The 15,276-nt window shown below is 35.6% G+C and overlaps 1 protein-coding gene across 2 annotated transcripts in view; it reads right to left on the bottom strand.

Annotated features, from left to right (window-relative positions):
- Positions 1-1,130: 1,130 nt before the first annotated feature.
- The window catches only part of LOC143030687 (uncharacterized), a 42,373-nt gene continuing 28,227 nt past the window's right edge, over positions 1,131-15,276 (bottom strand). For both annotated transcript variants that reach the window (XM_076193870.1, XM_076193871.1), the window contains exon 2: positions 1,131-2,982. In XM_076193870.1, the coding sequence (XP_076049985.1) occupies positions 1,725-2,816 (1,092 nt within the window). In that variant the 5' untranslated portion in view covers positions 2,817-2,982 and the 3' untranslated portion in view covers positions 1,131-1,724. The remainder of the gene's footprint in view (positions 2,983-15,276) is intronic.

The raw sequence follows: 15,276 nt of genomic DNA, 5'->3' as shown, positions 1-15,276 counted from the left end.
ATGCAGAAGGCAATCAACATGTTTATTACTGTTCATGAGGACTCTCTTTTGTACCTATCTGCTGTCAAAGAGATCAAAGAACTTTTGTCTGTTTACTAAATGAAAGGAAACTGTTTATAAAACAACTGACATAAAAAACTGACATGAAAAATTACAAAATCATCAACCACAGCTTTATAGATCTAAAATCCAATGAATGTATGTAAAGTACTATAAATCATAAAATCATTACTGTCATGGCCTCATTAAAGATACTTGTAGTATGGCCTCATTAATTTTCAAGTTTCTATGAAGCATGGGTGGCAATGCCTTACCAATCCATGAGTGTTTAGGTTACCAGTTGGAATTATATTTTTACTCTCTGTAGTCTGCTCCATCTCTTAGGGAAGCCATGTATTGTATATTCCTATTACAAGAACCAAAAGAAGAGTTTGCTTGATGCTGCAAAAATAAATATCCCCTGGTACACCAAAATACTTTCTATGCATGAGTAGTGCATGTCTTCTCTCTGCTCATGCGTGAGGGAGGTGGTTTAAAGTCCTTGCTAGTCAGCTCATGGACAGACACACTCAGACACTCATGCCCACAAAGACAGACACTCTTTTATCCACTCACTGTCCTCACCTGGTACTTGGTACTATAACGTCTGCTTGTCACTTAGTAAGTGGACCTGTGTTTGTTCTTACTTTTATGCTGATCTGTTTTTATCATTATCTAGTGTATGTTTGTGTTACTTAAAAAGTTTTATTTCATTACTTACTTATTCTATTTTTTCCCCAATCATTTCATTTCACCCCTGATGTGTTTAGTTGTTATGTTCAGACTTTGTTAGGTGTGCTCTTAAAGTATGATAACTAAATCTAAACAGTCTTCTAGCTTGCAAATCTCTTGGTACATGACACTACTGATATTATTGAAATGATGAAATCTCTCAGTCATCCACATAATTGTCTAACTAAACCACATCAATGCATGAACGAACAATACTCCTTGAAAACGGTGTTGCACGCCTACTTATTCACACTCCCAAGCTTCACAGAAAATAGGTTTTAAAATAAATCCCTTGCCAATATAACATGCATCCTTTTGAACTTTATTTATCTATTCTATGTTTTGATTAGTAGTGTGTTCCATCTGTCTAATTCAATAACTACAGCTGTATGCTTCTGGGCAAGTACCTAAGCACCTGACATTTACATTTCTTCTCACATTCTTCACAAAATGTTTAAATAACAAGGAAACTCAATATTTGTTTAAAATCTTATTAATATGTCTAGTATAACATTTATAATACATACAACCATACATGTAGTGTAAACAAAATCTGATGTACAAAGAAACACACACAAATTATTTAGATTCTTGGGTATAAAGAGCAGAGGTCATGAAAGTTGAATTAAATCATCTGGGGAATATCATATAAAACCCCTTCCTCCAATCAAGAATAGGACCATGACAGGTTTAATGGCTGAAAGGACTAAAAAATCACTTCATTATAACTTTTAATAAAGACATATATAAATAATTCAATTTCTTTGTTAACAAAGAACTCTAAAGTGAAAACCTTACAGTAATCAAAATAATGCATATGGAAAATTAGTATTTAATGTATTGGTTACCAAATCCTCACTGAAAATAATATTCCATAAGAAATGAGCAGCATACAGTGATGGAAAAGCATAATTTACTTCTGAGAGTTTGAAGAGAAAAGTGATGCATATAGATCACACCACTGTAGATCTTTCCCTCCTGTGTTTGGTCATCATATGTTTGTCAAGTCCACTTTTTCGCGTGAAAGTTGAATTGCATAAGTCACAGTGGAAAGACTTCTCTTCAGTATGTGTCATCACATGCCTTTTAAGATTACCCTTTTGTGAGAAAGTTGCATTGCACAATCCACAGCGAAAAGGCTTCTTTCCTGTGTGGGCCATCATATGTTCTTCAAGACTACTTTTTCGTAGGAAAGCTGAATCACACAGTTCACATTGGAAAGGTTTCTCTCCTGTGTGGGTCATAGCATGACGTTTCAGGCAACTGTTTCGCTTGAAAGATGCATCACACAGGTCACAGTGGAAAGGCTTTCCCCTTGTATGGGCAATCAGATGTCTTGTGAGAGTCCGCTTTTGTGAAAAAGCTGCATTACACAGGCCACAGAGAAAAGTCTTTTCTCCAGTGTGGATTATTACATGCTTCCTGAGTGCATATTTTCGTATGAAAGCTGCATCACATAGTTCACAATGGAAAGGCTTCTCTCCTGTGTGGGTCATTATATGCTCTTTTAGGCGAGTATTTCTTGAGAAAGCTGCATCACAAATGTCACACTGGAAAGGTTTCTCTCGTGTGTGGGTCTTCATATGCTCTTTTAGCTGGCTATTTCTTGTAAAAACTGAATGACACAGGTCACACTGGAAAGGCTTCTCTCCTGTGTGGCTCACCACATGCAGTTTCAGATAACCTTTTTGTGAGAAAGCTTTATCACATATGTCACAATGGAAAGGCTTCTCTCCAGTGTGGGTCATCACATGTGTCTTAAGATGACTTTTTTGTGAGAAAGCTGCATCACACAGGTTACACTGGAAGGGTCTTTCTCCTGTGTGTGACATCATATGCTGTTTCAGATTACCCTTGTGAGAGAAAGCTGCACTGCATAGGTCACAATGGAAAGGCTTCTCTCCTGTGTGGGTCATCACATGTGTTTTAAGATGACTCCTTTGCAAGAATGCTGCGTCACACAGCTCACAAGGGAAAGGTCTCTCTCCTCCTATGTGAGACATTATATGCTCTTTCAAAATAACTTTTTTCTGAGAAAGCTGCATTGCTCATGTCACTTCTTTTTTTTCATGGCTCATCATATGGAATCTGAGATTGCTCTTGCGGGGAGTTACACATGTATCACATTGAAGCAGATTCCTTTCTCTCTGGATTGTTATATGATGAATTTGTGGAGTCTCCTCCAGTGAAATATTGATGGTTATTTTTGGTCTGGAAAAAAGTACAGACTTTACAAGTATTATTGACTTACTGTCATGAAACTAATATCTACTTATGATATTAGTAGTGTGGACATTACAGCAACAAATCAATTTATACACAGGTAATTTTGTACTCATAGAAAAATAAGGATGAAAAAGAAAATGTTGAAGTCCACAAAAATGTTACTTGAGAATTTGGTACATTCACACCAAAGCAAACAAATGGAAAGATCCCAGATACAAATAGCATCGCTTCCCAGTTCCCAATTAATAGCAGGTTGTAATCCTTTTATACCATTTGAACAGCAAGATGTAGCAGACTGAACTCCTACTCATGGGGTTCTGGTTTGAGGCTCTATGACTGCTGCATTTTTATATAGGTACACACACACACACACACACACACACACACACACACACACACACACACACACACACACACTTTCAACGAACGGACGGCTTGACGAACGCTCTGAAGAAAAGTGCAGATTGAGGATACCAACGCAAAGAGAAGTGCCTTTTTGTATTTGCAGGGGGGGGGGAATTGCTCGTGAGGTAGTGGGAAAGTAAGGAAAGAGGAGAGGGGGAGGGATTACTGGGGAAATGGAAGGTAATGAGGATGTGGAGGACTTGGCCCAGGCAGACGGGCGGAAGGTCAACATGAAACGACCACCGGATGACGAAATGGCAAATAAAAATGTAAAGATTAGAAGTATAGAGAGGAGAAATACAGTAGAAAGTGACGAGAATATGTTCCAGGGATTTAAAGAGGGTGGGGGGGACACAACCCCCCCCAGACTGATAAGACTAGAGGAGAGAGTTGATAAGGTGATCGAGGACTTGGAACGTAAGTTAGGTAATGTAGGCTCCATTCTCCAAAGAATTGAAAGATTGGAACAACTAGAGAAGGCTAACAGAAACTTAACTGAAGAAGTAGAGGACCTAAAAAGACAGTTAGGAAATGTAAAGGAGGAGAATGAGAAATTGAAGAAGAATAGTAATGAAAACAGTGAGAAAATAGCTACAGAAGCTAAAAATTGGAGAATAACTCAAGAAGGGAATAAGGTTTCATTCACTGACATAGTCAAACAGCAATTGAAAGAACATAATGAAGACTCAGTTATTAAAGTGATGAGACAGAAGGAGAATATAGTAAGAGAATTAGCTGACAAAAAGAAATGTATAATTATATTAGGAATGGAAGAGAAACATAACCCAGATAGAACCGCAAGAATCAAGGAGGAAAATGAAAGGGTAAGCAGTTTATTAAAATTAGTCCAGGAAGATGAACCAGAAATTATAAAGGAAATTGAGGAAAAATTCAGACTCGGAAAATATAGTACAGATAAGACCAGACCAATTAAGATTAAATTCAGGTCACAAACAACGGCAGAGAAAATTCTATCCAAGACAGGGAAACTAGCAACAAATGATCAATATAAAAAGGTATGGATAAAAAGAGAAATGAATAAGGAGGAAAGAGAGGCAGAAAAGCAGAAAAGAATTGAAGCTAAGGCAAAAAACGAGGAAAGAACGGAGTCAGAGAAAGAGAGATTCTATTGGAGAGTAGTGAACATGAAAATAAAGCAGTTCGACATACTAAAGAAAAACATAAGGGAAACAGAGAACACAATGGAAGTGGCAGAAAACTAAGAGTGTCTTACACAAATATAGATGGATTGATAACAGGATTGAATGAACTGAATGATTATTTGAAAGAAAAAGAACCGGACATAATGGGAATTGTAGAAACAAAATTAAAAGGCCCACTACCACCCAACAGTGTAGGACATGATACATACAATTATTGGATTAGAAACAGAGAGAAAAAACAAGGGGGTGGAGTTATGTTCCTGACAAAGAAGGATATAAACGTGAAAGGTGTCATATATGGAAAGAATACAGTAGAGATGATTATGATAGAAGTGGAAGACCGAGATAAGAAGAGCAGAAAATTTGTGATCAACTATGTGCCTCCGAAAACAGCCTCATGGGAGGAGAATGAACATAAAAGTATGTTAGAGGACACAAAGATAGCATTAACTAAAATAATGGAAGACGGAGGAAGAATAGTTATGATGGGCGACTTTAATTGCAAAGAAATCTGCTGGGAAGAAATGACAGTAAAGAGTGGTGATGACTCATGGGGAAATGCGCTACTTGAGATGATTACTGACCATTCAATGACACAATGGATACAAGAGAACACTAGGTATAGAAATGAAGAAGAACCATCGAGGCTAGACTTAATAATTACATCTGAACCTAGAATAGTGGACAAGATTGAATATAAAACACCAATAGGTAAAAGTGACCACATATTGATTGAACTGGAACTTAATGAAGAAAAATATATGAAAAGAAATGAACAATATAGAAAAGGAAGAATGATGTATGAAAAAACAAACTTTGATAAAATAAGAGAATTCTTCCAACAAGAAAACTGGGAAGAAATATACAAAGAAGAAACATCAGTGGAAGAGAAATGGAATATTTTGACAAAAATTTACAAAGAAGGAGTGGAAAAGTATGTCCCAAGACAAAAACAAGAAAAAGAATATGTAAAATGCTGGTACAACAAAAATTGTAGGGAGTTAAAAGACAAAAGAGACAAAGCCTGGACCGGATGGAAAAAAGACAGAAGACCTGAAAAATGGAAAATATATACTGGTTATAGAAATGAATATGTACAAAAGTGCAGAGAGGAAAAAAGAAAATATGAAAAAGATGTTATAGAAAAGTGTAAAGATCAACCAAAACTATTCTACAGATTTGTAAACAATAAACTGAAAAACAAACAAGACTTGGAGAAATTAAGACAAGGGGGAGTTGAATACACTGAGGAAATGGAAATGGCAGAAATTATGAACAAACATTTTAAATCAGTGTTTACAAGGGAAAATATACAACCTGAAGAGATTGAGTGGAAGGAAAAAGTCCCCCCTATGGAAGAAATAGAAGTAACGAAGAATGAAATATTGACACACTTGGGTAATTTTGATGTCAGAAAATCGCATGGGCCAGATGAAATAGCAAACTGGATTCTGAAAGAATGTAGGAATGAACTGGCAGACAAAATACATAGCATAATAAGTAGTTCCTTAAAAGAAGGAAAAGTTCCAGAAGATTGGAAAAAAGCAAATATAGTACCTATATATAAAGGAGGAAATAAAGAAGAACCTACCAACTATAGACCAGTCTCTCTAACAAGTACAATAGCAAAAATATGTGAAAGAATTATCAAAAGTAGATGGGTAAAATACTTGGAAAAAAACAACGTACTAAATCCAAGGCAATTTGGATTCAGACAAGGACGATCATGCGTCACCAATTTAATATGTTTCTATTCAAGGCTAATAGATATAATACAAGAAAGAGATGGATGGGCTGATTGTGCATTTCTAGACCTAAAAAAAGCTTTTGACAAAGTACCACATAAGAAGTTGCTTAAGAAATTAGAATATGAAGGAGGAATACAAGGTAAATTGCTAAATTGGATGGAAGACTTTTTGCAAGAAAGAAAAATGCGAGTAGTGATAAGAGATCAGCACTCAAAATGGAATGAAGTAATAAGCGGTGTCCCGCAGGGAACAGTTCTGGCCCCAATAATGTTTGCTATATATATTAATGATATGGATGAAGGAATTGAAAGCTATATGAGCTTCTTTGCAGATGATGCAAAATTACTGAAAAGAGTGAAAACTGAAGAAGATTGTGAATCACTACAGAGAGATCTAAATAAAGTACAAGAATGGAGTAGGAAGTGGGAGATGGAGTTCAATACAAAAAAGTGTAGTATAATGGAATTTGGAAAAAGCAAAAACAGAATAACAGGATCATATAATTTGGGAGAAGAAGGAATAAAAAGAGTAGAAAATGAGAGGGACCTGGGAGTCATTGTTATGAATAATATGTCACCTGAGAAACATATAAATAAGATTTTTGGAGAAACTTATAATTTAATAAGAACAATCAAAGTGGCATTTACATACCTGGATGAAGAAATGGTGAGGAAAATCCTAGTCACCCTGATAAGACCAAGATTGGAATATGCAGCAACGATATGGTCACCAAGTACAAAAAAATGTATAAAAAAACTTGAAAGAATACAAAGAGCAATTACTAAACTGGCACCAACACTCTCAAAACTATCATATGAAGAGAGACTACAAAAACTTAAACTACAGACACTAGAACAAAGAAGAGAGAGAGGAGATTTGATAGCTATTTACAGAATCATGAAAGGCATAGAAATTACTGATAGAGAGAATCTGATAAAATGGGATGACAGAAATACAAGAGGACACGGAAAGAAAATAAAAAAAGACAACTATAGAAGAGATTTGAAAAAGAACAGCTTTCCTCACAGAGCAATAGACAGTTGGAACAAGTTAGATGAGAAAGTGGTGTGTGCAAAAACAATACATGAATTTAAAAATAGTTTAGATAAAATGAGATATGAAGACGGGACCTCACGAGCATAGCTCCCCTTCCCGTAAAATACAACTAGGTAAATACAACTAGGTAAATACACACACACACACACACACACACACACACACACACACACACTTTCAACGAACGGACGGCTTGACGAACGCTCTGAAGAAAAGTGCAGATTGAGGATACCAACGCAAAGAGAAGTGCCTTTTTGTATTTGCAGGGGGGGGAATTGCTCGTGAGGTAGTGGGAAAGTAAGGAAAGAGGAGAGGGGGAGGGATTACTGGGGAAATGGAAGGTAATGAGGATGTGGAGGACTTGGCCCAGGCAGACGGGCGGAAGGTCAACATGAAACGACCACCGGATGACGAAATGGCAAATAAAAATGTAAAGATTAGAAGTATAGAGAGGAGAAATACAGTAGAAAGTGACGAGAATATGTTCCAGGGATTTAAAGAGGGTGGGGGGACACAACCCCCCCCAGACTGATAAGACTAGAGGAGAGAGTTGATAAGGTGATCGAGGACTTGGAACGTAAGTTAGGTAATGTAGGCTCCATTCTCCAAAGAATTGAAAGATTGGAACAACTAGAGAAGGCTAACAGAAACTTAACTGAAGAAGTAGAGGACCTAAAAAGACAGTTAGGAAATGTAAAGGAGGAGAATGAGAAATTGAAGAAGAATAGTAATGAAAACAGTGAGAAAATAGCTACAGAAGCTAAAAATTGGAGAATAACTCAAGAAGGGAATAAGGTTTCATTCACTGACATAGTCAAACAGCAATTGAAAGAACATAATGAAGACTCAGTTATTAAAGTGATGAGACAGAAGGAGAATATAGTAAGAGAATTAGCTGACAAAAAGAAATGTATAATTATATTAGGAATGGAAGAGAAACATAACCCAGATAGAACCGCAAGAATCAAGGAGGAAAATGAAAGGGTAAGCAGTTTATTAAAATTAGTCCAGGAAGATGAACCAGAAATTATAAAGGAAATTGAGGAAAAATTCAGACTCGGAAAATATAGTACAGATAAGACCAGACCAATTAAGATTAAATTCAGGTCACAAACAACGGCAGAGAAAATTCTATCCAAGACAGGGAAACTAGCAACAAATGATCAATATAAAAAGGTATGGATAAAAAGAGAAATGAATAAGGAGGAAAGAGAGGCAGAAAAGCAGAAAAGAATTGAAGCTAAGGCAAAAAACGAGGAAAGAACGGAGTCAGAGAAAGAGAGATTCTATTGGAGAGTAGTGAACATGAAAATAAAGCAGTTCGACATACTAAAGAAAAACATAAGGGAAACAGAGAACACAATGGAAGTGGCAGAAAACTAAGAGTGTCTTACACAAATATAGATGGATTGATAACAGGATTGAATGAACTGAATGATTATTTGAAAGAAAAAGAACCGGACATAATGGGAATTGTAGAAACAAAATTAAAAGGCCCACTACCACCCAACAGTGTAGGACATGATACATACAATTATTGGATTAGAAACAGAGAGAAAAAACAAGGGGGTGGAGTTATGTTCCTGACAAAGAAGGATATAAACGTGAAAGGTGTCATATATGGAAAGAATACAGTAGAGATGATTATGATAGAAGTGGAAGACCGAGATAAGAAGAGCAGAAAATTTGTGATCAACTATGTGCCTCCGAAAACAGCCTCATGGGAGGAGAATGAACATAAAAGTATGTTAGAGGACACAAAGATAGCATTAACTAAAATAATGGAAGACGGAGGAAGAATAGTTATGATGGGCGACTTTAATTGCAAAGAAATCTGCTGGGAAGAAATGACAGTAAAGAGTGGTGATGACTCATGGGGAAATGCTCTACTTGAGATGATTACTGACCATTCAATGACACAATGGATACAAGAGAACACTAGGTATAGAAATGAAGAAGAACCATCGAGGCTAGACTTAATAATTACATCTGAACCTAGAATAGTGGACAAGATTGAATATAAAACACCAATAGGTAAAAGTGACCACATATTGATTGAACTGGAACTTAATGAAGAAAAATATATGAAAAGAAATGAACAATATAGAAAAGGAAGAATGATGTATGAAAAAACAAACTTTGATAAAATAAGAGAATTCTTCCAACAAGAAAACTGGGAAGAAATATACAAAGAAGAAACATCAGTGGAAGAGAAATGGAATATTTTGACAAAAATTTACAAAGAAGGAGTGGAAAAGTATGTCCCAAGACAAAAACAAGAAAAAGAATATGTAAAATGCTGGTACAACAAAAGTTGTAGGGAGTTAAAAGACAAAAGAGACAAAGCCTGGACCGGATGGAAAAAAGACAGAAGACCTGAAAAATGGAAAATATATACTGGTTATAGAAATGAATATGTACAAAAGTGCAGAGAGGAAAAAAGAAAATATGAAAAAGATGTTATAGAAAAGTGTAAAGATCAACCAAAACTATTCTACAGATTTGTAAACAATAAACTGAAAAACAAACAAGACTTGGAGAAATTAAGACAAGGGGGAGTTGAATACACTGAGGAAATGGAAATGGCAGAAATTATGAACAAACATTTTAAATCAGTGTTTACAAGGGAAAATATACAACCTGAAGAGATTGAGTGGAAGGAAAAAGTCCCCCCTATGGAAGAAATAGAAGTAACGAAGAATGAAATATTGACACACTTGGGTAATTTTGATGTCAGAAAATCGCATGGGCCAGATGAAATAGCAAACTGGATTCTGAAAGAATGTAGGAATGAACTGGCAGACAAAATACATAGCATAATAAGCAGTTCCTTAAAAGAAGGAAAAGTTCCAGAAGATTGGAAAAAAGCAAATATAGTACCTATATATAAAGGAGGAAATAAAGAAGAACCTACCAACTATAGACCAGTCTCTCTAACAAGTACAATAGCAAAAATATGTGAAAGAATTATCAAAAGTAGATGGGTAAAATACTTGGAAAAAAACAACGTACTAAATCCAAGGCAATTTGGATTCAGACAAGGACGATCATGCGTCACCAATTTAATATGTTTCTATTCAAGGCTAATAGATATAATACAAGAAAGAGATGGATGGGCTGATTGTGCATTTCTAGACCTAAAAAAAAGCTTTTGACAAAGTACCACATAAGAAGTTGCTTAAGAAATTAGAATATGAAGGAGGAATACAAGGTAAATTGCTAAATTGGATGGAAGACTTTTTGCAAGAAAGAAAAATGCGAGTAGTGATAAGAGATCAGCACTCAAAATGGAATGAAGTAATAAGCGGTGTCCCGCAGGGAACAGTTCTGGCCCCAATAATGTTTGCTATATATATTAATGATATGGATGAAGGAATTGAAAGCTATATGAGCTTCTTTGCAGATGATGCAAAATTACTGAAAAGAGTGAAAACTGAAGAAGATTGTGAATCACTACAGAGAGATCTAAATAAAGTACAAGAATGGAGTAGGAAGTGGGAGATGGAGTTCAATACAAAAAAGTGTAGTATAATGGAATTTGGAAAAAGCAAAAACAGAATAACAGGATCATATAATTTGGGAGAAGAAGGAATAAAAAGAGTAGAAAATGAGAGGGACCTGGGAGTCATTGTTATGAATAATATGTCACCTGAGAAACATATAAATAAGATTTTTGGAGAAACTTATAATTTAATAAGAACAATCAAAGTGGCATTTACATACCTGGATGAAGAAATGGTGAGGAAAATCCTAGTCACCCTGATAAGACCAAGATTGGAATATGCAGCAACGATATGGTCACCAAGTACAAAAAAATGTATAAAAAAACTTGAAAGAATACAAAGAGCAATTACTAAACTGGCACCAACACTCTCAAAACTATCATATGAAGAGAGACTACAAAAACTTAAACTACAGACACTAGAGCAAAGAAGAGAGAGAGGAGATTTGATAGCTATTTACAGAATCATGAAAGGCATAGAAATTACTGATAGAGAGAATCTGATAAAATGGGATGACAGAAATACAAGAGGACACGGAAAGAAAATAAAAAAAGACAACTATAGAAGAGATTTGAAAAAGAACAGCTTTCCTCACAGAGCAATAGACAGTTGGAACAAGTTAGATGAGAAAGTGGTGTGTGCAAAAACAATACATGAATTTAAAAATAGTTTAGATAAAATGAGATATGAAGACGGGACCTCACGAGCATAGCTCCCCTTCCCGTAAAATACAACTAGGTAAATACAACTAGGTAAATACACACACACACACACTTTCAACGAACGGACGGCTTGACGAACGCTCTGAAGAAAAGTGCAGATTGAGGATACCAACGCAAAGAGAAGTGCCTTTTTGTATTTGCAGGGGGGGGGGAATTGCTCGTGAGGTAGTGGGAAAGTAAGGAAAGAGGAGAGGGGGAGGGATTACTGGGGAAATGGAAGGTAATGAGGATGTGGAGGACTTGGCCCAGGCAGACGGGCGGAAGGTCAACATGAAACGACCACCGGATGACGAAATGGCAAATAAAAATGTAAAGATTAGAAGTATAGAGAGGAGAAATACAGTAGAAAGTGACGAGAATATGTTCCAGGGATTTAAAGAGGGTGGGGGGGACACAACCCCCCCCAGACTGATAAGACTAGAGGAGAGAGTTGATAAGGTGATCGAGGACTTGGAACGTAAGTTAGGTAATGTAGGCTCCATTCTCCAAAGAATTGAAAGATTGGAACAACTAGAGAAGGCTAACAGAAACTTAACTGAAGAAGTAGAGGACCTAAAAAGACAGTTAGGAAATGTAAAGGAGGAGAATGAGAAATTGAAGAAGAATAGTAATGAAAACAGTGAGAAAATAGCTACAGAAGCTAAAAATTGGAGAATAACTCAAGAAGGGAATAAGGTTTCATTCACTGACATAGTCAAACAGCAATTGAAAGAACATAATGAAGACTCAGTTATTAAAGTGATGAGACAGAAGGAGAATATAGTAAGAGAATTAGCTGACAAAAAGAAATGTATAATTATATTAGGAATGGAAGAGAAACATAACCCAGATAGAACCGCAAGAATCAAGGAGGAAAATGAAAGGGTAAGCAGTTTATTAAAATTAGTCCAGGAAGATGAACCAGAAATTATAAAGGAAATTGAGGAAAAATTCAGACTCGGAAAATATAGTACAGATAAGACCAGACCAATTAAGATTAAATTCAGGTCACAAACAACGGCAGAGAAAATTCTATCCAAGACAGGGAAACTAGCAACAAATGATCAATATAAAAAGGTATGGATAAAAAGAGAAATGAATAAGGAGGAAAGAGAGGCAGAAAAGCAGAAAAGAATTGAAGCTAAGGCAAAAAACGAGGAAAGAACGGAGTCAGAGAAAGAGAGATTCTATTGGAGAGTAGTGAACATGAAAATAAAGCAGTTCGACATACTAAAGAAAAACATAAGGGAAACAGAGAACACAATGGAAGTGGCAGAAAACTAAGAGTGTCTTACACAAATATAGATGGATTGATAACAGGATTGAATGAACTGAATGATTATTTGAAAGAAAAAGAACCGGACATAATGGGAATTGTAGAAACAAAATTAAAAGGCCCACTACCACCCAACAGTGTAGGACATGATACATACAATTATTGGATTAGAAACAGAGAGAAAAAACAAGGGGGTGGAGTTATGTTCCTGACAAAGAAGGATATAAACGTGAAAGGTGTCATATATGGAAAGAATACAGTAGAGATGATTATGATAGAAGTGGAAGACCGAGATAAGAAGAGCAGAAAATTTGTGATCAACTATGTGCCTCCGAAAACAGCCTCATGGGAGGAGAATGAACATAAAAGTATGTTAGAGGACACAAAGATAGCATTAACTAAAATAATGGAAGACGGAGGAAGAATAGTTATGATGGGCGACTTTAATTGCAAAGAAATCTGCTGGGAAGAAATGACAGTAAAGAGTGGTGATGACTCATGGGGAAATGCTCTACTTGAGATGATTACTGACCATTCAATGACACAATGGATACAAGAGAACACTAGGTATAGAAATGAAGAAGAACCATCGAGGCTAGACTTAATAATTACATCTGAACCTAGAATAGTGGACAAGATTGAATATAAAACACCAATAGGTAAAAGTGACCACATATTGATTGAACTGGAACTTAATGAATAAAAATATATGAAAAGAAATGAACAATATAGAAAAGGAAGAATGATGTATGAAAAAACAAACTTTGATAAAATAAGAGAATTCTTCCAACAAGAAAACTGGGAAGAAATATACAAAGAAGAAACATCAGTGGAAGAGAAATGGAATATTTTGACAAAAATTTACAAAGAAGGAGTGGAAAAGTATGTCCCAAGACAAAAACAAGAAAAAGAATATGTAAAATGCTGGTACAACAAAAGTTGTAGGGAGTTAAAAGACAAAAGAGACAAAGCCTGGACCGGATGGAAAAAAGACAGAAGACCTGAAAAATGGAAAATATATACTGGTTATAGAAATGAATATGTACAAAAGTGCAGAGAGGAAAAAAGAAAATATGAAAAAGATGTTATAGAAAAGTGTAAAGATCAACCAAAACTATTCTACAGATTTGTAAACAATAAACTGAAAAACAAACAAGACTTGGAGAAATTAAGACAAGGGGGAGTTGAATACACTGAGGAAATGGAAATGGCAGAAATTATGAACAAACATTTTAAATCAGTGTTTACAAGGGAAAATATACAACCTGAAGAGATTGAGTGGAAGGAAAAAGTCCCCCCTATGGAAGAAATAGAAGTAACGAAGAATGAAATATTGACACACTTGGGTAATTTTGATGTCAGAAAATCGCATGGGCCAGATGAAATAGCAAACTGGATTCTGAAAGAATGTAGGAATGAACTGGCAGACAAAATACATAGCATAATAAGCAGTTCCTTAAAAGAAGGAAAAGTTCCAGAAGATTGGAAAAAAGCAAATATAGTACCTATATATAAAGGAGGAAATAAAGAAGAACCTACCAACTATAGACCAGTCTCTCTAACAAGTACAATAGCAAAAATATGTGAAAGAATTATCAAAAGTAGATGGGTAAAATACTTGGAAAAAAACAACGTACTAAATCCAAGGCAATTTGGATTCAGACAAGGACGATCATGCGTCACCAATTTAATATGTTTCTATTCAAGGCTAATAGATATAATACAAGAAAGAGATGGATGGGCTGATTGTGCATTTCTAGACCTAAAAAAAGCTTTTGACAAAGTACCACATAAGAAGTTGCTTAAGAAATTAGAATATGAAGGAGGAATACAAGGTAAATTGCTAAATTGGATGGAAGACTTTTTGCAAGAAAGAAAAATGCGAGTAGTGATAAGAGATCAGCACTCAAAATGGAATGAAGTAATAAGCGGTGTCCCGCAGGGAACAGTTCTGGCCCCAATAATGTTTGCTATATATATTAATGATATGGATGAAGGAATTGAAAGCTATATGAGCTTCTTTGCAGATGATGCAAAATTACTGAAAAGAGTGAAAACTGAAGAAGATTGTGAATCACTACAGAGAGATCTAAATAAAGTACAAGAATGGAGTAGGAAGTGGGAGATGGAGTTCAATACAAAAAAGTGTAGTATAATGGAATTTGGAAAAAGCAAAAACAGAATAACAGGATCATATAATTTGGGAGAAGAAGGAATAAAAAGAGTAGAAAATGAGAGGGACCTGGGAGTCATTGTTATGAATAATATGTCACCTGAGAAACATATAAATAAGATTTTTGGAGAAACTTATAATTTAATAAGAACAATCAAAGTGGCATTTACATACCTGGATGAAGAAATGGTGAGGAAAATCCTAGTCACCCTGATAAGACCAAGATTGGAATATGCAGCAACGATATGGTCACC

The sequence above is a fragment of the Oratosquilla oratoria genome, chromosome 12 (genome assembly GCF_046742065.1).
Source record: "Oratosquilla oratoria isolate Oo_2021 chromosome 12, ASM4674206v1, whole genome shotgun sequence".
Lineage (NCBI taxonomy): Eukaryota > Metazoa > Arthropoda > Malacostraca > Stomatopoda > Squillidae > Oratosquilla > Oratosquilla oratoria.
The sequence above is the reverse complement of the archived record's forward strand: the minus strand, read 5'-3'. Positions and strand labels throughout refer to the sequence as shown.